Source organism: Pseudorca crassidens, chromosome Y (genome assembly GCF_039906515.1).
Source record: "Pseudorca crassidens isolate mPseCra1 chromosome Y, mPseCra1.hap1, whole genome shotgun sequence".
Classification (NCBI taxonomy): domain Eukaryota; kingdom Metazoa; phylum Chordata; class Mammalia; order Artiodactyla; family Delphinidae; genus Pseudorca; species Pseudorca crassidens.
In genome coordinates, this window is record NC_090318.1 from 16,866,625 (window position 1) to 16,888,674 (window position 22,050).

The 22,050-nt window shown below is 42.1% G+C and overlaps 1 protein-coding gene across 1 annotated transcript in view; it reads right to left on the reverse strand.

The window, feature by feature from the left end:
- Nucleotides 1-1,055: 1,055 nt before the first annotated feature.
- The window catches only part of LOC137217824 (protein WWC3-like), a 29,268-nt gene continuing 8,273 nt past the window's right edge, over nucleotides 1,056-22,050 (reverse strand). The window contains exons 2-3 of the mRNA XM_067724787.1: nucleotides 1,905-1,994; nucleotides 1,056-1,087 (exon numbers count right to left, since the gene is read on the reverse strand). Coding sequence (XP_067580888.1) covers nucleotides 1,937-1,994 — 58 coding nt within the window. The 3' untranslated portion in view covers nucleotides 1,056-1,087; nucleotides 1,905-1,936. The remainder of the gene's footprint in view (nucleotides 1,088-1,904; nucleotides 1,995-22,050) is intronic.

The window sequence follows — 22,050 nt, forward strand, 5'->3', positions numbered from 1 at the left end:
TGTAAATGCTAAGAGAACTTTCTCTTCACTAAGAGAAACTAGTACTATGTATATAACCCATGGGTAACAAAATGGTGTATTTGTTGAAGAGCAATGAAGCCGAGAGTCAACCAGGTCTAAGGGTGTGCCCAAGGATATGCAGTTAGAGTTGAGTAGGCAAGGATTTGAAGAATACCAGAGAAAGTAATTTGGTAGAAATTACTAATGCTTACTGGGACAACTTCTGAAATCATGCAAAATACTGTCATTTCCTGTTTGACAGAATTAAGTCTTTGAAAATTCTGGGAACAAATGATGAAGAGATGAAGTCACAAGGCCAACGTCAGTAGAGATTTCTGCCGGGCCACAGCCAGACAGCAGTCCCAAGGCTGGTCTGAGGCGGGCACACAGAACATTGCATGTGGGCACACGCCCTGGAGACTTCATTAAGGCCCGAGTACTTCTTTAGCAGCCTCCGAATGAGGAGGAACTGTCTCATTTTTGACAAATAAGTATATTCTGAAAACAAGCCAAATGCCTGGGAAAGACTACTTTGCCAGTTTCCATGACATTTCAAGCACCCAGGGCAAAAGCACGCAGAACGAGCGAGCTAGCGAGCGCTCGGGTGTGGGGGCCTCCTCTTGCCCTGGAGGGTCCTAAGCTGAGGGCTCACTAGGCCACAGCAGAGCCAGCTGGCTTCTATGCGGATGCACGCAGCTTCCTCCCTGAACTCGAGACATTTCCTCCCCGGCCCTGGGTCACCCACCAGACTCATCCGTACGTACTTGCAGCCGTGGGAGCGGCAGCCGCTTGGGGTCCTCGCTCGCGAGGTCCTTCTCTGTCCCTGGGGCACCCGTGAGGCGGCAGGGACACCGCGCCAGGCGGGTCTTCTTCCCCCATGGTGGAGGCCTGAGCGCGCAGCCTGTCCAGGGTGCCCACGCCCGCCACTTCGAAGGCGTCCAGGAGCGGGCCACCCTCGGCGTCGGGCTTCTCGTACTGAGGGAGGCCATAGATGTCAGTGAAGCTGACGGAGCTCAGGAAGCCCCAGCTGGAGGCCAGGGAGCCACGGCTGCTCCCCGAGGAGATGGTCAGGGTGCTGGCAGACAGGCTGAAATGAGAAGAGCAGCCTGGAGCCCGCGACTGGAGCCTGCCCGTCCCCACCGGGAGCCGCGCCTCCGGTCTGCTCCACAAGGAGCAACACTCTGCCTCGGGCCCGTTCACCCTGGCGCCTCTTCAACACCTCTGAGCATTTTAAGACACCCCCCCACCCCCGCCCCTTCGTAAATATTTCCTTTGTTTCTTTGAATGTCGGTCGAGAGCAGTAGTTAACTTCAAGGGCTCTTGCTCGAGTTCAAGTTCCAGCTCACACTCAAGACTAGCTGAATGCATTTGATTTGGTCAAGGGCTTTGCCCTTTCCCAGCCTCCCACCTTCTCACCCTGCACTGGGACGACAGCGGTTCCTGCCTCAAGGCGCTGTGAGGGGGAGAACTGAGAAAATAATACACAGAAAGCCCTTAACACTACACTTCACGATACGGTAAGTGCTTGAAAACTGGAGCTCTTACTGAGCATCCAAATCGGATTTTAAAGATATTCATGCCTAACTAAAATGAATATCTTAAAAGGAAATAATTAAACGCGTATGTGTGCATCTATGTAGATGGATATATACAGTCCTGATGCTGTGAGTGACAAAATCCTTCGATAAATCCGACTTAAGATTCATTATTCTGAAGTCACATTTGGTTCTCCTCATATTCCTCGTGTCATATATAAGCAGCTCATCTTAAAAATACCCTGTCTTCACTTTCCTGTCCTGTGCTTACAACCACTGCAGGTTCTAAGTTCTGGGAGAGAAAACCAGGCTAAATGAATCATGAAGTTCACAGCCACTATGTTATAACATGATAATCAAGTTACCTACCTTTGTAACTGGGACTGGAGATAGGACATTAGTCAGGTGGCTTCTTCCAGTGGCATCAGGAGACAGTTTCTTTTTTCCTGAAGTATAATCCTGTAGGTACAAAAACAGTCCACTGGTGGATTTCAAAGTTGCCAAATATATTTTCCTAACAAGAAATTAAACTATATATTCTGCCAAAACAGATTAATGACTATCAGTTCTAAAAGCACACCTATGTCACAAGTTCCAAGATAACTGTTTTTGTTTTATTTCACAAAGTACCTCTAGAATCCTGAACAGTGCAAGTGATCCACACTAGAAGTTGGATGTGTGATGGAACAGATGTATGGATAGAGAGATAAGATGGATGGATGGGAGGATGAGTGGGTGGACAGGCAGGTAAATAGACAGATGGATGGGAATCCAGCAGATGGGTTCAAAGGCAGGGCTCATAGAAAGCTACTGGATTTCCTTGGAATAAATCTGATTCCCTCATCCTAGGCAGTCTTCAAGGCAAAAAATAAATGCAATTCTAGTATCTAGAGAATAAAAGATCACAATCAAATAAAACAAAATATCAACAGTCATGGGTTGATATGGGTTGGAGGTATATATTTCTTCTTCCTTCTGCCTTCTTCTACTTCATAATTTTCTAGAATATTTTTCTCCTACTGTAGTAAGCTAACTGCCGAGACTAGAGCCCTACACATATAATAAATAATTGTTGAACTGTGGGGACTGATTAATCTTGCCTTTATAATGAAAGACTGATTTACAAATCAAAATGATTGCATTTTGATACGTGGCAGTGGAAAGAACCCATTAAACAAAGTTTTCCACCTGTTACGGAAGGCAAAATGCTCAAGGAGAGGAAACCAGAAGGAGGTGAACTTTGGCAGCAGCCAGAGTTACAAAGTTTTGACTATTACTGATAAGCAAAACTGATATACCGGGAACGAGGGGAAGATGGCGGAAGAGTAAGATGCGGAGATCACCTTCCTCCCCACAGGTACACCAGAAATACATCTAAACGTGGAACAGCTCCTACAGAACACCTACTGAACGCTGGCAGAAGACCTCAGACCTCCCAAAAGGCAAGAAAGTCCTCACGTACCTGGGTAGGGCATAAAAAAGAATAAACACAGACAAAAGGATAGGGACGGGACCTGCACCAGTGGGAGGGAGCTGTGAAGGAGGAAAGGTTTCCAACACACTAGGAAGCCCCTTCGAGGGCAGAGACTGCGGGGGTCAGAGGGTGAAAGCTTCGGAGAAGTGGAGGACAGCGCAGCAACAGGGGTGCGGAGGGCAAAGTGGGGAGATTCCCGCACAGAGGATTGGTGCCGAACGGCACTCACCAGCCCGAGAGGCTGGTCAGCTCACCCGCCGGGGTGGGCGGGGCTGCAAGCTGAGGCACAGGGAGCACAGGGAGAGGACTGTGGTTGGCGGCGTGAACACAGCCTGCAGGGGATTAGTGCACCACGGCTAGCCGGGAGGGAGTCCGGAAAGTCTGGACCTGCCGAAGAGGCAAGAGACTTTTTCTTCCCTCTTTGTTTCCTGGTGTGCAAGGAGAGGGGAATAAGAGCACTGCTTAAAGGAGGTCCAGAGACGGGTGCGAGCCATGGCTAAAAGCGCGGACCCCAGAGACGGGCATGAGACGCTAAGGCTGCTGCTGCCGCCACCAACAAGCCTGTGTGCGAGCACAGGTCACTATCCACACCCCTCTTCCGCGGAGCCTGTGCAGCCCGCCACTGCCAGTGTCCCGGGATCCAGGGACAACTCACCCAGGAGAACGCATGGTGAGCCTCAGGCTGGTGCAACGTCCCGCCGGCCTCTGCCGCCGCAGGCTCGCCGCGCACTCCGTACCCCTCCCTCACCACCCCCCTGAGTGAGCCAAATTCTCCGAAGCACCTGCTCCACTAACCCCGTCCTCTCTGAGCAAAGAACAGATGCCCTCAGGCGACCTACACGCTGAGGCGGGGCCAAATCCAAAGCTGAGCCCCAGGAGCTGTGAGAACAAATAAGAGAAAGGGAAATCTCTCCCAGCAGCCTCAGAAGCAGCGGATTAAAGCTCCACAATCACCTTGATATCCTGCATCTGTGGAATACCTGAATAGACAATGAATCAGCCCAAATTGAAAAGGTGGAATTTGAGAGCAAGATTTATGATTTTTTTCCCCTTTTCCTCTTGTTGTGACTGTGTATGTGTATGCTTCTGTATGAGATTTTCTCTGCATAGCTTTGTTTCCACCATCTGTCCTAGGGTTCTATCTGTCGGTTTTTATTTTGTTTTGCTTTGTTTTTCTTTTTTAAACAAAATTTTTTTCTTAATAATTATTTACTTTTATAACTTTATTTTATTTCATCTTACTTTATTTTACTTTATCTTCTCTTTCTTCCGTCCTTTCTGTCTTTCTTACTTTCCTTCTCTTTCTTTCTTTCTTTCTTTCTACTTTTTCTCCCTTTTATTACGAGCCATGATGAAAGGCTCTTGGTGCTCCAGACAGGTGTCAGTGCTGTGGCTTGGAGGTGGGAGAGCCAACTTCAGGACACTGGTCCACAAAAGACCTCCCAGCTTCATATAATATCAAACGGCAAACAATTCCCAGAGATCTCCATCTTAATGCCAAGACCCAGCTCAACTCAACGACTAGAAAACTACAGTGCTGGACACCCTATGACAAACAACTAGAAAGACAGGAACACAACCCCACCCATTAGCAGAGAGGATGCCTAAAATCATAGTAAGTCCACAGGCACCCCAAAACACACCACCAGACATGGACTTGCCCACCAGAGAGACAAGATCCAGCCTCATCCACCAGAACACAGGCACTAGTCCCCTACACCAGGAAGCCTACACAACACACTGAACGAACTTTAGTCACTGGAGACAGACACCAAAAACAATGGGAACTACGAACCTGCAGCCTGCAAAAAGGAGACCCCAAACACAGTAAGATAAGCAAAATGAGAAGACAGAAAAACACACAGTAGATGAAGGAGCAAGATAAAAACCCACCAGACCTAACAAATGAAGAGGAAATAGGAGGTCTACCTGAAAAAAGAATTCAGAATAATGATAATAAAGATGATACAAAATCTTGGAAATAGAATAGAGAAAATGCAAGAAACATTTAAAAGGACCTAGAAGAACTTAAGAAACAAGCAATGATGAACAACACAATAAATGAAATTAAAAATACTCTAGATGGGATCAATAGCAGAATAACTGAGGCAGAAGAACGGATAACTGACCTGGAAGATAAACTAGTGGAAATAAATACTGCAGAGCAGAATAAAGAAAAAAGAATGACAAGAACTCAGGACAGTCTCAGAGACCTCTGGGACAACATTAAACACACCAATATTCGAATTATAGGGGCTCCAGAAGAAGAAGAGAAAAAGAAAGGGACTGACAAAATATTTGAAGATTTTATACTTGAAAACTTTGCCAATATGGGAAAGGAAATAGTTAATCAACTTGAGGAAGGACAGAGAGTCCCATACAGGATAAATCCAAGGAGAAATACGCCAAGACAAATACTAATCAAACTGTCAAAAATTAAACACAAAGAAAACATATTAAAAGCAGCAAGGGAAAACAACAAATAACACACAAGGGAATCCCCATAAGGTTAACAGCTGATCTTACAGCAGAAACTCTGCAAGCCAGAAGGAACTGGCAGGACATATTTAAAGTGATGGAGGAGATAAACCTGCAACCAAGATTACTCTACCCAGCAAGGATCTCATTCAGATTTGATGGAGAAATTAAAACCTTCACAGACAAGCAAAAGCTGAGAGACTTCAGCACCACCAAACCAGCTTTACAACAAATGCTAAAGGAACGTCTCTAGGCAAGTAACACAAGAGAAGGAAAAGACCTACAATAATGAACCCAAAACAATTAAGAAAATGGGAATAGGAACATACATATCGATAATTACCTTAAATGTAAAGGGACTAAATGCTCCCACCAAAAGACACAGACTGGCTGAATGGATACAAAAACCAGACCCATATGTATGCTGTCTACAAGAGACCCACTTCAGACCTAGAGACACATACAGACTGAAAGTAAGGGGATGCAAAAATATATTCCATGCAAATGCAAACCAAAAGAAAGCTGGAGTAGCAATTCTTATATCAGACAAAATAGACTTTAAAGTAAAGACTGTTAGAAGAGACAAAGAAGGACACTACATAATGAACAAGAGATCGATCCAAGAAGAAGATATAACCATTGTAAATATTTATGCACCCAACATAGAAGCACCTCAAAACATAAGTCAAATACTAACAGCTATAAAAGGGAAAATCGACAGTAACACACTCATAGTAGGGGACTTTAACAACCCACTTTCACCAATGGACAGATCATCCAAAATGAAAATAAAAAGGGAAACACAAGCTTTAAATGATACATTAAACAAGATGGACTTAATTGATATGTATAGGACATTCCATCCAAAAACAACAGAATACACATTTTTCTCAAGTGCTCATGGAACATTCTCCAGGATAGATCATATCTTGGGTCACAAATCAAGCATTGGTAAATTTAAGAAAATTGAAATTATATCAAGTATCTTTTCTGACCAAAACGCTATGAGACTAGATATCAATTACAGGAAAAGATCTGTAAAATAATACAAACACATGGAGGCTAAACAATACACTACTTAATAATGAAGTGATCACTGAAGAAATCAAAGAGGAAATCCAAAAACACCTAGAAACAAACGACAATGGAGACATGATGAACCACAACCTGTGGGATGCAGCGAAAGCAGTTTTAAGAGGGAAGTTTATAGCAATACAAGCCCACCTTAAGAAGCAAGAAACATCTCAAATAAACAACCTAACCTTGCACCTAAAGCAATTAGAGAAAGAAGAACAAAAAAACCCCAAAGTTAGCAGAAGGAAAGAAATTATAAAAATAAGATCAGAAATAAATGAAAAAGAAATGAAGGAAATGACAGCAAAGATCAATAAAACTAAAAGCTGGTTCTTTGAGAAGATAAACCAAATTGACAAACCATTAGCCAGACTCATAAAGAAAAAAGGGAGAAGACTCAAATCAATGGAATTAGAAATGAAAAAGGAGAAGTAACAACTGACATTGCAGAAATACAAAAGATCATGAGAGATGACTACATGCAACTCCATGCCAATAAAATGGACAACCTGGAAGAAATGGACAAATTCTTAGAAATGCACAACGTACCAAGACTAAATCAGGAAGAAATAGAAAATATGAACAGACCAATCACAAGCACTGAAATTGAAACTGTGATTAAGAATCTTCCAACAAACAAAAGCCCAGGACCAGATGGCTTCACAGGCGACTTCTATCAAGCATTTAGCGAAGAGCTAACAGCTATCCTTCTCAAACTCTTCCAAAATATAGCAGAGGGAGGAACACTTCCAAACTCATTCTATGAGGCCACCCTCTTCTTGATACCAAAACCAGACAAGGATGTCGCAAAGAAAGAAAACTACAGGCCAATATCACTGATGAACATAGATGCAAAAATCCTCAAAAAATACTAGCAAACAGAATCCAACAGCACATTAAAAGTATCATACAGGCTTGCCTGGGTGGCGCAGTGGTTGAGAGTCCGCCTGCCGATGCAGGGGACAGGAGTTCGTGCCACATGCCGCAGAGCGGCTGGGCCCGTGAGCCATGGCCGCTAAGCCTGTGCTCCGCACGGGACAGGCCACAAAACTGAGAAGCCTGCGTACAACAACAACAAAAGAAGGATCATACACCATAATCAAGTGGCGTTTATTCCAAGAATGCAAGGATTCTTCAATATACGCAAATCAATCAACGTGATACACCATATTAACAAATTGAAGTAGAATAACCATATGATCATCTCATTGGATGCAGAGAAAGCTTTCAACAAAATTCAACACCCATTTATGATAAAAACCCTGCCGAAAGTAGGCATAGAGGGAACTTTCCTCAACATAATAAAGGCCATATATGACAAACCCCCAGCCAACATCGTCCTAAATGGTGAAAAACTGAAAGCATTTCCACTAAGGTCAGGAACAAGACAAGGTTGCCCACTCTCACCACTCTTATTCAATATAGTTTTGGAACTTTTAGCCACAGCAATCACAGAAGAAAAGGAAATAAAAGGATTCCAAATCGGAAAAGAAGAAATTAAGCTGTCACTGTTTGCAGAGGACATGATATTATACATGGAGAAACCTAAAAATGCTACCAGAAAACTACTAGAGCTAATCAATGAATTTGGTAAAGTAGCAGGATACAAAGTTAATGCACAGAAATCTCTGGCATTCCTATACACTAATGATGAAAAATCTGAAAGTGAAATTAAGAAAACACTCCCATTTACCACTATAACAAAAGAATAAAATATCTAGGAATAAACCCGCCTAAGGAGACAAAAGACCTGTATGCAGAAAATTATAAGACACTGATGAAAGAAATTAAAGATGATACAAATAGATGGAGAGATATACCATGTTCTTGGATTGGAAAAATCAACATTGTGAAAATGACTCTACTACCCAAAGCAAACTACAGATTCAATGCAATCCCTATCAAACTACCACTGGCATTTTTCACAAAACTAGAACAAAAAATTTCACAATTTGTATGGAAACACAAGAGACCCCGAATATCCGAAGCAATCTTTTTTTTTTTTTTTACATCTTTATCGGGGTATAACTGTTTTACAATGGTGTGTTACTTTCTGCTTTATAACAAAGTGAATCAGTTATACATATACATATATATATTACCGTATCTCTTCCCTCTTGCATCTCCATCCCTCCCACCCTCCCTATCCCACCCTCCAGGCGGTCACAAAGCACCGAGCTGATCTCCCTGTGCTGTGCGGCTGCTTCCCACTAGCTATCTATCTTATGTTTGGTAGTGTATATATGTCCATGCCTCTCTCTTGCTTTGTCACAGCTCACACTTCCCCTTCCCCATATCCTCAAGTCCATTCTCTAGTATGTCTGTGTCTTTATTCCTGTCTCACCCCTAGGTTCTTCATGACATTTTTGTTTTCTTAAATTCCATATATATGTGTTAGCATACAGTATATGTCTTTCTCTTTCTGACTTACTTCACTCTGTATGACAGACTCTAGGTCTATCCACCTCATTACCAATAGCTCAATTTCGTTTCTTTTTATGGCTGAGTAATATTCCATTGTATATATGTGCCACATCTTCTTTATCCATTCATCAAATGATGGACACTTAGGTTCTTTCCATCTCTGGGCTATTGTAAATAGAGCTGCAATGAACATTTTCGTACATGACTCTTTTTGAATTACGGTTTTCTCAGGGTATATGCCCAGTAGTGGGATTGCTGCGTCATATGGTAGTTCTATTTGTAGCTTTTTAAGGAACCTCCATACTGTTCTCCATAGAGGCTGTACCACTTCACATTCCCCCCAGCACTACAAGAGTGTTCTCTTTTCTCCAAAACCTGTCCAACATTTATTGTTTCTAAATGTTTTGATGATGGCCATTCTGACTGGTGGGAGATGATATCTCATGGTAGTATTGATTTGCATTTCTCTAATGATTAATGAAGGTGAGCATTCTTTCATGTGTTTGTTGACAGTCTGTATATCTTCTTTGGAGAAATGTCTATTTAGTTCTTCCGCCCATTTTTGGACTGGGTTGTTTGTTTTTTTGTTATTGAGCTGCAGGGCTGCTTGTAAATTTTGGAGATTAATCCTTTCTCATTTCCTTCATTTGCAAATATTTTCTCCATTCTTAGGGTTGTCTTTTGGTCTTGTTTATGGTTTCCTTAACTGTGCAAAAGCTGTGAAGTTTCATTAGGTCCCATTTGTTTATTTTTTTTTAATTTCCATTTCTCTACGAGGTGGGGCAAGAAGGGTCTTGCTGTGATTGATGTCACAGAGCGTTCTGCCTATGTTGTCCTCTAAGAGTTTGATAGTTTCTAGCCTTACCTTTAGGTCTTTCATCCATTTTGAGCTTATTTTTGTGTATGGTGTTAGGGAGTGATCTAATCTTATAGTTTTACATGTACCTGTCCAGTTTTCCCAGCACCACTTATTGAAGTGACTTTCCTTTTTCCACTGAACACTCCTGCCTACTTTATCAAAGATAAGGTAACCATATGTGTATGGATTTATGTCTGGGATTTCTATCCTGTTCCATTGATCTATCTTTCTGTTTTTATGCCAGTACCATACTGTCTTGATTACTATAGCTTTGTAGTATAGTCTGAAATCAGGGAGCCTGAGTTCTCCAGCTCCGTTTTTTGTTCTCAAGGTTGCTTTGAGTGTTCGGGGTCTTTTGTGTTTCCATACAAATTGTGAAATGTTTTCTTCTAGTTCTGTGAAAAATGCCAGTGGTAGTTTGATAGGGATTGCATTGAATCTGTAGTTTGCTTTGGGTAGTAGAGTCATTTTCACAATGTTGATTCTTCCAATCCAAGAACATGGTATATCTCTCCATCTATTTGTATCATCTTTAAGTTCTTTCATCAGTGTCTTATAATTTTCTGCATACAGGTCTTTAGTCTCCTTAAGTAGGTTTATTCCTAGATATTTTATTCTTTTTGTTGCAATGGTAAATGGGAGTGTTTTCTTGATTTCATCTTCAGATTTTTCATCATTAGTGTATAGGAATGCCAGAGATTTCTGTGCATTAATTTTGTATCCTGCTACTTTACCAAATTCATTGATTAGCTCTAGTAGTTTTCTGGTAGCATTTTTAGGATTCTCTCTATATAGTATCATATCATCTGCAAACACTGACAGCGTTACTTCTTTTCTGATTTGGATTCCTTTTATTTCCTTTTCTTCTCTGATTGCTGTGGCTAAAACTTCCTAAACTATGTTGAATAAGAGTGGTGAGAGTGGGAAACCTTGTGTTGTTACTGATCTTAGTGGAAATGCTTTCAGTTTTTCACCATTCAGGAAGATGTTGGCTGTGGGTTTGTCATATATGGCCTTTATCATGTTGAGGAAAGTTCCCTCTATGCCTACTTTTGGCAGGGTTTTTATCATAAATGGATGTTGAATGTTGTTGAAAGCTTTCTCTGCATCTATTGAGTTCATCATATGTTTTTTCTCCATCAATTTGTTAATATGGTATATCACATTGATTGATTTGCGAGTATTGAAGATTCCTTGCATTCCTGGAATAAACACCACTTGATCATGGTGTATGATCCTTTTAATGTGCTGTTGGATTCTGTTTGCTAGTATTTTTTTGAGGATTTTTGCATCTATGTTCATCAGTGATATTGACCTGTAGTTTTCTTTCTTTGTGACATGCTTGTCTGGTTTTTGTATGAAGGTGATGGTGGCCTCCTAGAATGAATTTGGGAGAGTTGCTACCTCTGCTATATTTTGGAAGAGTTTGAGGGGAGAGGTGTTAGCTCTTCTCTAAATGTTTGATAGAATTCGGCTGTGGTGTCATCTGGTCCTCGGCTTTTGTTTGCTGGAAGATTATTAATCACAGCTACAATTTCTGTGCTTGTGATTTGTCTGTTCATATTTTCTATTTCTTCCTCATTCAGTCTTGGCAGGCTGTGCATATCTGAAAATTGGTCCATTACTTCCAGGTTGTCCATTTCATTGGCATAGAGTTGCTTGTAGTCATCTCTCATGATCTTTTGTATTTCTGCACTGTCAGTTGTTATTTCTCCTTTTTCATTTCTAATTCTATTGATTTGAGTCTTCTCCCTTTTTTTTTTGATGTGTCTGGCTAATGGTTTGTCAATTTGGTTTATCTTCTCAAAGAACCAGCTTTTAGTTTTATTGATCTTTGCTATCGTTTCCTTCATTTCTTTTTCATCTATTTCTGATCTGATTTTTATGATTTCTTACTTTCTGCTAATTTTGGGGTACTTTTGTTCTTCTTTCTCTAATGCTTTAGGTGCAAGGTTAGGTTTTTTATTGGAGATGTTTCCTGTTTCTTAATGTGGGATTGTATTGGTATAAACTTCCCTCTTAGAACTGCTTTTCCTGCATCCCATTGGTTTTGGGTCGTCGTATCTCCATTGTCATTTTTTTCTAGGTATTTTTTGATTTCATCTTTGATTTCTTCAGTGATCACTTCGTTATTAAGTAGTGTATTGCTTAGCCTACACGTGTTTGTATTTTTTTCAGATCTTTTCTTGTAATTGATATCTAGTCTCATAGCGTTCTGGTTGGAATAGTTACCTGATAGAATTTCAGTTTTCTTAAATGTACCAATGCTTGAATTGTGACCCAAGATATGATCTATCCTGGAGAATGTTCCATGAGCACTTGAGAAAAATGTGTATTCTATTGCTTTTGGATGGAATGTCCTATACATATCAATTAAGTCCATCTTGTTTAATGTATCATTTAAAGGTTGTGTTTCCTTTTTTATTTTCATTTTGGATGATCTGTCCATTGGTGAAAGTGGGTTGTTAAAGTCCCCTACTATGGGGCTTCCCTGGTGGCGCAGATGGTTGACAGTCCGCCTGCCGATGCAGGGGACACGGGTTCGTGCCCTGGTCCGGGAGGATCCCACATGCCGCGGAGCAGCTGGGCCCATGAGCCATGGCCGCTGAGCCTGCGAGTCCGGAGCCTGTGCTCCGCAGCAGGAGAGGCCACAGCAGTGAGAGGCCCACGTACCGCAAAAAAAAAAAAAAAAAAAGTCCCCTACTATGAATGTGTTACAGTCGATTTCTCCTTTTATGGCTGTCAGTATTTGCTTTATGTATTGAGGTGCTCGTATGTTGGGTGCATAAATATTTACAATTGTTATATCTTCTTCTTGGATTGATCCATTGATCATTACGTAGTGTCCTTCTTTGTCTCTTCTAATAGTCTTTATTTTAAAGTCTATTTTGTCTGATATGAGAATTGCTACTTCAGCTTTCTTTTCATTTCCATTTGCATGGAATATCTTTTTGCATCCCCTTACTTTCAGTCTGTATGTGTCTCTAGGTCTGAAGTGGGTCTCTTGTAGACAGCATATATATGGGTCTTGCTTTTGTATCCATTCAGCCAATATTGTCTTTTGGTGGGAGAATTTAGTCCATTTACATTTAAGGTAATTATCAATATGTATGTTCCTATTCTTATTTTCTTAATTGTTTTGGGTTAGTTATTGTAGGTCTTTTCCTTCTCTTGTGTTACTTGCCTAAAGAAGTTCCTTTAGCATTTGTTGTAAAGCTGGTTCGGTGGTGCTGAACTCTCTCAGCATTTGCTTGTCTGTAAAGGTTTTAATTTCTCCATTAAATCTGAATGAGATCCTTCCTGGGTAGAGTAATCTTGGGTGTAGGATTTTCTCCTTCATCACTTTAAATATGTCTTGCCACTCCCTTCTGACTTGCAGAGTTTCTGCGGAAAGATCAGCTGTTAACCTTATGGGGATTCCCTTATGTGTTATTTGTTGTTTTTCCCTTGCTGCTTTTAATATGTTTTCTTTGTATTTAATTTTTGACAGTTTGACTGATATTTGTCTTGGCATATTTCTACTTGGATTTATCCTGTATGGGACTCCTTGTGCTTTCTGGACTTGATTAACTATTTCCTTTCCCATATTAGGGAAGTTTTCAAGTATCATCTCTTCAAATATTTTCTCAGTCCCTTTCTTTCTCTCTTTCTCTTCTGGAACACCTATAATTCGTATGTTGGTGTGTTTAATGTTTTCCCAGAGGTCTCTGAGACTGTCCTCAGTTTTATTCATTCTTCTTTCTTTATTCTGCTCTGCAGTAGTTATTTCCACTATTTTATCTTCCAGGTCATTTATCCTTTCTTCTGCCTCAGTTATTCTGCTAATGATCCTATCTAGAGTATTTTTAATTTCATTTATTGTGTTGTTCATTGTTGTTTGTTTCATCTTTAGTTCTTCTAGGTCCTTTTAAATGTTTCTTGCATTTTGTCTATTCTATTTCCAAGATTTTGGATCATCTTTACTATCATTATTCTGAATTCTTTTTCAGGTAGACTGCCTATTTCCTCTTCATTTGTTAGGTTTGGTGGGTTTTTATCTTGCTCCTTCTTCTGCTGTGTCTTTCTGTCTTTCCATTTTGCTTATCTGTGTTTGGGGTCTCCCTTTTGCAGGCTGCAGGTTCATAGTTCCCATTGTTTTTGGTGTCTGTCCCCAGTGGCTAAGGTTGGTTCAGTGGGTTGTGTAGGCTTCCTGGTGGAGAGGACTAGTGCCTGTGTTCTGGTGGATGAGGCTGGATCTTGTCTTTCTGGTGTGCAGGTCCACGTCTCGTGGTTTGTTTTGGGGTGTCTGTGGACTTATTATGATTTTAGGCAGCCTCTCTGTTAATGGGTGGCTTTGTGTTGCTTTTTATCTAGTTTTTTGGCATAGGGTGTCCAGCACTGTAGCTTGCTGGTTGTTGAGTGAAGCTGGGTGCTGGCGTTGAGATGGAGATCTCTGGGAGGTTTTCGCCATGTGATATTATGTGGAGCTGGGAGGTCTCTTGTTGACCAGGGCCCTGAAGTTGGCTCTCCCACCTCAGAGGCACAGCACTGACTCCTGGCTGCAGCACCAAGAGCCTTTCATCCACACGGCTCAGAATAAATGGGAAAAAAGTAGAGAGAAAGAATTAGTAGAAGTAGGAAGAAAGAAAGAAAGAAACAAACAAAGGAAGGAAGGAAGAAAGGAAAGAAGGAAGGAAGGAAGGAGGAAGAAAGAAGGAAAGAAGGAAAGAAAGGAGGGAGGGAGGGAGGGAGGAAAGAAGGAAGGAAGGAAGGAGGGAAGGAAGGAAAAAAGAAAGAAAGAAAGAAGATAAAGAAAAATAAACTAAAGTAAAATATAATAGAGTTACTAAATTAAAAAAATAATTATCAAGAAAAAAATTGTTTAAAAACAAAACATAAACAACAAAACAAAAACAAAAAACCAAATGGACAGAACCCTAGGACAAGTGGTGGAAGCAAAGCTATACAGACAAAATCTGATAGAGATGCATACACGTACACACTCACAAAAAGAGAAAAAGGGGAAAACATCATAAATCTTTCTCTCGAAGTCCACCTCCTCAATATGGGATGATTCGTTGTCTAAAGGTGGGAAGGAAGGAAAGAAAGAATGCAAGAAAGATAAAGTAAAATAAAGTTATTAAAATAAAAAATAATTATTAAGAAAAAATTATTTTAAAAAAATGAACGGATAGAACCCTAGGACAAATGGTGGACGCAAAGCTATACAGACAAAATCTCACACAGAAGCATACACATACACACTCACAAGAAGAGGAAAAGGGAAAAAATCATAAATCTTCATCTCAAAGTCCAACTCCTCAATTTGGAATGATTCGTTGTGTATTCATGTATTCCACAGATGCAGGGTACATCAAGTTGATTGTGGAGCTTTAATCCGCTACTTCTGAGGTTGCTGGGAGAGATTTCCCTTCTCTTCTTTGTTCTCACAGCTCCCAGGGGCTCAGATTTGGATTTGGCCCTGCCTCTGCGTGTAGGTCACCGGAGGGCGTCTGTTTTTCCCTCAGACAGGACGGGGTTAAAGGAGCTGCTGCTTTGGGGGCTCTGGCTCACTCAGGCTGGGGGGAGGGAGGGGCACAGAGTGTGGGGCGAGCCTGCAGCGGCAGAGGCCAGCGTGACGTTGCAGCAGCCTGAGGCTTGCCGTGCGTTCTCCCGGGGAAATTCTCCCTGGATCCCGGGAACCTCACAGTGGCGGGCTGCACAGGCTCCCCAGAAGGGAGGTGTGGGTAGTGACCTGTGCTTGCACACAGGATGTTGGTGGCGGCAGCAGCAGCCTTAGCTTCTTCTACCCATCTGGAGTCCGTGCTTTTAGCCGCGGCTCACGCCCGTCTCCTTTAAGCAGCGCTCTTAATCCTCTTAATCCTCTCCTCCCACACCAGGAAACAAAGAGGAAAGAAAAAGTCTCTTGCCTCTTCGGCAGCTCCAGACCTTTTCCTTGACTCCCTCCCGGGTAGCTGTGGTGCACTAACCCCTTCAGGCTGTGTTCACGCTGCCAACCACAGTCCTCTCCCTGTGCTCCAACCGACGGAAGCCTGAGCCTCAGCTCACAGCCCCGCCCACCCCAGCGGGTGAGCAGACAAGCCTCTCGGGCTGGTGAGTGCCACTCAGAACCGATCCTCTATGTGGGAATCTCCCTGCTTTGCCCTCCACACCCCTGTTGCTGCGCTCTCCTCCGCGGCTTCGAAGCTCCCCTGCTCTGCCACCCCCAGTCTTCGCCCGCAAAGGGGCTTCCTAGTGTGTGGAAACCTTTCCTCTTTCACAGCTCTCTCCCACTGGTGCAGGTCCCGTCCCTATTCTTTTGTCTCTGTTTTTTCTTTTTTCTTTTGCCCTACCCAGGTACGTGGGGAGTTCTTGCCTTTTGGGAGGTCTGAGGTCTTCTGCGAGCGTTCAGTAGGTGTTCTGTAGGAGTTGCTCCACGTGTAGATGTATTTCTGGCGTATCTGTCGGGAGGAAGGTGATCTCCGCATCTTACTCTTCCATCATCTTCCCCTCGTACCCCAAAGCAATCTTGAGAACGAAAAACGGAGCTGGAGGAATCAGGCTCCCTGAATTCAGACTATACTACAAAGCTACAGTAATCAAGACAGTATGGTACTGGCACAAAAACAGAAAGATAGATCAATGGAACATGATAGAAAGCCCAGAGATAAACCCACGCAAATATGGTCACCTTATCTTTGATAAAGGAGGCAGGAATGTTCAGTGGAGAAAGGACAGCCTCTTCAATAAGTGGTGCTGGGAAAACTGCACAGGTACATGTAAAAGCATGAGATTAGAACACTCCCTCACACCATACACAAAAATAAGCTCAAAATGGATTAAAGACGTAAATGTAAGGCCAGAAACTACCAAACTCTTAGAGGAAAACATAGGCAGAACACTCTATGACATAAATCACAGCAAGATCCTTTCTGACCCACCTCCTAGAGAAATGGAAATAAAAACAAAAATAAACAAATGGGACCTAATGAAACTTCAAAGTTTTGCACAGCAAAGGAAACCATAAACAAGACCAAAAGACAACCCTCAGTATGGGAGAAAATATTTGCAAATGAAGCAACCGACAAAGGATTAATCTCCAAAATTTACAAGCAGCTCATGCAGCTCAATAACAAAAAAACAAACAACCCAATCCAAAAATGGGCAGAAGACCTAAATAGACATTTCTCCAAAGAAGATATACAGACTGCCAACAAACACATGAAAGAATGCTCAACATCATTAATCATTAGAGAAATGCAAATCAAAACTACAATGAGATATCATCTCCCACCAGTCAGAATGGCCATCATCAAAAAATCTAGAAACAATAAATGCTGGAGAGGGTGTGGAGAAAAGGGAACCCTCTTGCACTGCTGGTGGGAATATGAATTGGTTCAGCCACTATGGAGAACAGTATGGAGGTTCCTTTAAAAAGTACGAATAGAACTACCACATGACCCAGCAATACCCTTCTGGGCATATACCCCGAGAAAACCAAAATTCAAAAAGAGTCATGTACCAAAATGTTCACTCTAGCTCTATTTACAATAGCCCAGAAATGGAAAGAACCTAAGTGTCCATCATTTGATGAATGGATAAAGAAGATGTGGCACATATATATAATGCAATATTACTCAGCCATAAAAAGAAACGAAATTGAGCTATTTGTAATGAGGTTGATGGACCTAGAGTCTGTCATACAGAGTGAAGTAAGTCAGAAAGAGAAAGACAAATACTGTATGCTAACACATATATATGGAATCTAAGGGAAAAAATGTCATGGAGAACCTAGGGGTAAGACAGGAATAAAGACACAGACCTACTAGAGAGTGGACTTGACGATATCGGGAGAAGGCAGGGTGAGCTGTGACAAAGCGAGAGAGAGGCATGGACATATATACACTACCACATGTAAGGTAGATAGCTAGTGGGGAGCAGCCGCATGGCACAGGGAGATCAGGTCGGTGCTTTGTGACCACCTAGAGGGGTGGGATAGGGAGTGTGGGAGGGAGGGAGACGCAAAAGGGAAGAGATATGGGAACATATGTATATGTATAACTGATTCACTTTGTTATAGAGCAGAAACTAACACACCATTATAAAACAATTATACTCTGATAAAGATGTAAAAAAAAAAAAGAGGTTCCCACTTGAAGGAAAAAAAGAACCTCTGATATATTACTATTTACAAAGTGGAAGACAAGCTACTCAGAATTAATTTAAAGCCTGAATGATAAACATAAACTCTATCATACCTTTGTTTCTCTTAGATGGAAACAGAACTTCAAAATGTTTCCATGTAAAGCTCTTGTTTCATAGGAAAGACACATCATTCCTTTATAATCTAGCGTGCAGGAATCACAGTACTTTCTGACTAATCAAATACCTTCTTAGCAAGAGCAAATTACCAAATTTAAATCTGATTTGTAAACGAGTGGTTTTCCAGGTGTCATCCAAGGATCAACGGGGATCCCAGACACCCTTTTACGCTGTCTAGTAAGGCTCCATTTCTCAATGACACATCCATATGCAGTCAGATTTTCTTCATATACCTAATCAAACTGACACCTCACAACACCTGGTCAAGCAGCTTTCTTTCACTAAGTAAACTACTTGACAAAAAATGTAAAACCATACCACTCTTCTACACAATTATTAAAAAATACTTTTTATAAAATAAATTTTTCATGTTAAACTATGATGGGCGTTATTATCACATAATAGATGATAAATATTTTTAAACTTCTCCATTCTGATTACTCATACATTAAATATAATCAGATAAAATCCACATAAACAAAAGTGCTTGAGGATCCTTAGACTTTTTTTTTTTAAACATCTCTATTGGAGCTTAACTGCTCCACAATGGTGTGTCAGCCTCCACTGTACAACAAAGTGAATCAGCTACACACACACACACAAACACACACACACAAACAGACACACACATCCCCAAATCTCCTCCCTCTTGCGTCTCCCTCCCACCCTCCCTATCCCACCCCTCTAGGTGGTCACAAAGCACTGAGCTGATCTCCCTGTGCTACACAGCTGCTTCCCACTAGCTATCTATTTTACGTTTGGTAGTGTATATATGTCCATGCTGCTCTCTCACTTCGTCCCAGCTTACCCTTCCCCCACCCCATGTCCTTAAGTCCATTCTCTACAACTGCGTCTTTATTCCTGTCCTGCCCCTAGGTTCTTCACAACCTTTTTTTTTTTGTTTAATTCCATATATATGTGTTACCATATGGTATTTGTTTTTCTCTTTCTGACTTCACTCTGTATGACAGACTCTAGGTCTATCCACCTCACTACAAATAACTCAATTTTGTTCCTTTTTATGGCTGAGTAATATTCCATTGTATATATGTGCCACATCTTCTTTATCCATTCACCTGTCAATGGACACTATTGTAAACAGAGCTGCAATGAACATTGTGGTACATGACTCTTGTTTTTGAACTATGGTTTTCTCAGGGTATATGCCCAGTAGTGCGATTGTTGGGTCATATGGTTGTTCTATTTTTAGTTTTTTTAAGGAATCTCCACATAGACATTTTAATAGTGTAAAAATGTTCTAGAACCAAAAACATCAAAAATGCTACAGTAAATTCTTCTAACTATAGGCTTTTAAAGTATCCATTTCCCTATAACATTTTAATATTTAGGGAAAATATTTTAGTAAAGTCTTGTATAAAATAAAAATAACTTTTTAAAAGCAATTCTGAAGTTATAGTGAATGAATTCTTTATATCATAATGCAAGAGACATATTATCTAACAAAAGCAGCACAGTATGATTGCCCATTTCAGGATGGCAACATGGAAAGATCCTGAACTCACGTCCTCCCACAAACATGTTGAATCTACAGATATATATGGAACAGTTTCCTCTGGAGAAAACATAAGAACGGGTGGAGTGACCCGTTCACATCAGGCAAATGAGAGGAGAACACACTCAAGTAGGTAGGAAAGGCTGAGACACAGTTTTGCCATACCCAGCATGGTGACCCACAACCAGTAGGGAAGTCAAAACCAAGAGTTTCTCCCTGAGAAGCAAAGAGTTTGAACCCCACGTTGGGCACCTCAACTTTTAAGGCCTGCACCTGAGCGATGAGCACCCAAAACATATGACTGAAGACTGGTGGGGCTGACACCCACAAGACCTGCAGCGCTGTGGTGAACTAAAAGTCCTTAAAGGACCCCCACATGAGCTCATCCACCCCAGGGCCCAGGGCAGAAGCATCACTTTGAAAAGGATGAAATGAGTGAATTTGCTAATTATAAAGTGTTGGTCTGAGGGGCAGAGGGCTGGCTGTGATACTCTCTGGTGATGGAGGCTGGGGGTGCCATCCTCCTGCTTTCCCTCTGCCTTGCTAAATCTAACTTGTACCACATTTTTCCTTTCCACTGGGTACCATCTTTCATGGTGTCCCTTTGCGTTGCTAATGCTAGTGGGTGCCCTATTGGTTTGCTTGTTTCTTTTCATTTCTTTTTTTTCTGTTTATTTCTCCCCCACCCCTTTTTCTGGGTGCCATTTTTATGCTCTGTGTTTTAGGTCACCTGTATATCTAAGAGGGGGCCTTCTACACATATCCTGTACCCCAATTTTTATGTGTGGTAATGAGGTCTTTGTGGCTGCCCCTTGATTGCCTGGCTGTGGAAGTCCAGAGTCTTGGGTGTCTGGGTCCCTCAGGACTGTAACAATTGAAAGACAGCTCTTGGCAACCTACCACTCGGAGGGCACTGCACAGACAACAGACTTAAACCCAGCCTTAGTCTTTCTGAGAAAGAAGACTGTTTGCTTGTCCAGGAGCTTTAGCTTGAGGGGAAGGCTTCTAGTGTGGCACACTTCTAAAGGCCTGTGGAGTTGCTGTCAGGGAACAGAGGCTGGAGGACAGGATCTTTGCACTCTCCCTCTGCTTTGCTTCAGGTTGCTGCTATCTTCCATAACGCACCTTATCTGGTGCCCCAGTTGTTGTGTCTGCTGCCAGGGGACACCTCTACATTGCTTGGTTCTGGGGGCCAGTGATGGTCAGTGGGTACCAGAAGACCGTATCCAATGGAGGAAAGTTCTTAAACAGCTACCATCCCAGAGCACAGCAGGAGGCAATGGAACAGGGAGCTAGGGCTTTCTGTGAAAGAGGCTGATGAGCTTATTTTCATGGCTATGGACTGAGGGGCAGGCTTCTAAGTTAAACACACATCAAAGGGCTAACTGTAAGCCTTCCAGAGACCTAGGAAAGCAGGTGTTATCTTTGAGCTCCCCCTCTTATGCTCCAGAGTGCTAGACTCTCTTGGAGCGGAGCTCTTAACACGTGTCTGGTGCCTTGCTTTTGTGGCTGCTACCCATGAAATCCCCCTCCCACCCCCTCCAATGAATGCCTGGCCTGTTGCCCTGCAAGGTTTGTGTACCTGGGTTCCACAAGAGTCAGAGACACAGCTGGCTACCACAACCAGGGCACTGCACTGATAGCACACTGAAAACACCCCCTCCTTCTGTGGAAGAAGCCTGTTTGCTTGTCCAGGAACGTTGGTGTGAGGGTCAGTCTTTGGGTTTTGCACACATCCAGAGGCCTATGGACTCGCTTTCTAGGAAAACAGGCTGAAGGATGACATCTTTGTACTCTCCCATTGCCTCACTACAGCTTACCATAATCCCCAAGAAGGTGCTTATCCATTCTTATGGAGGCCTGAATTTTACAACTGTCACCAAAGGGGCACCTGCAGATGGCCTGGTCTGGTAGCCAGCAGAGCTTAGCTCACAGTTGTATGGGACTGTACATATTTGCATTTTTTAAAAGCTGCTGCCTTTCAGGGTCAGGCTTCCAATCAGCCTGAACCTAGGTTGTGCTGAAGTCTCCCCTGACCTCTTTGGGACACTGACAAGTCCTGGAACACACTCAACAACTGGGAGATATTAAAAATAAAATGAGCTGCTTGGACAAGCAATCACCAACGTTTGAGACACAAGCAAGAGCTGCAAGGTTGAAGGATAAGATTCATCTCCTAAATGAGGCCACTCCTCCAAGACTGGGAGAGGTGGATATTTCATGGACTGTATAAAAGCAAACACAGAAAGTCAAGCAAGATGAGGAAGAGGGGAAATATGCTGTACATGGAACAATAAAGTAAAACATTGGAGAAAAACATAATGAAATGGATATAGGTAATTTACCTATTAAAGTAATACTCATAAAGATGCCCACTGAGCTAGGAGAAGAA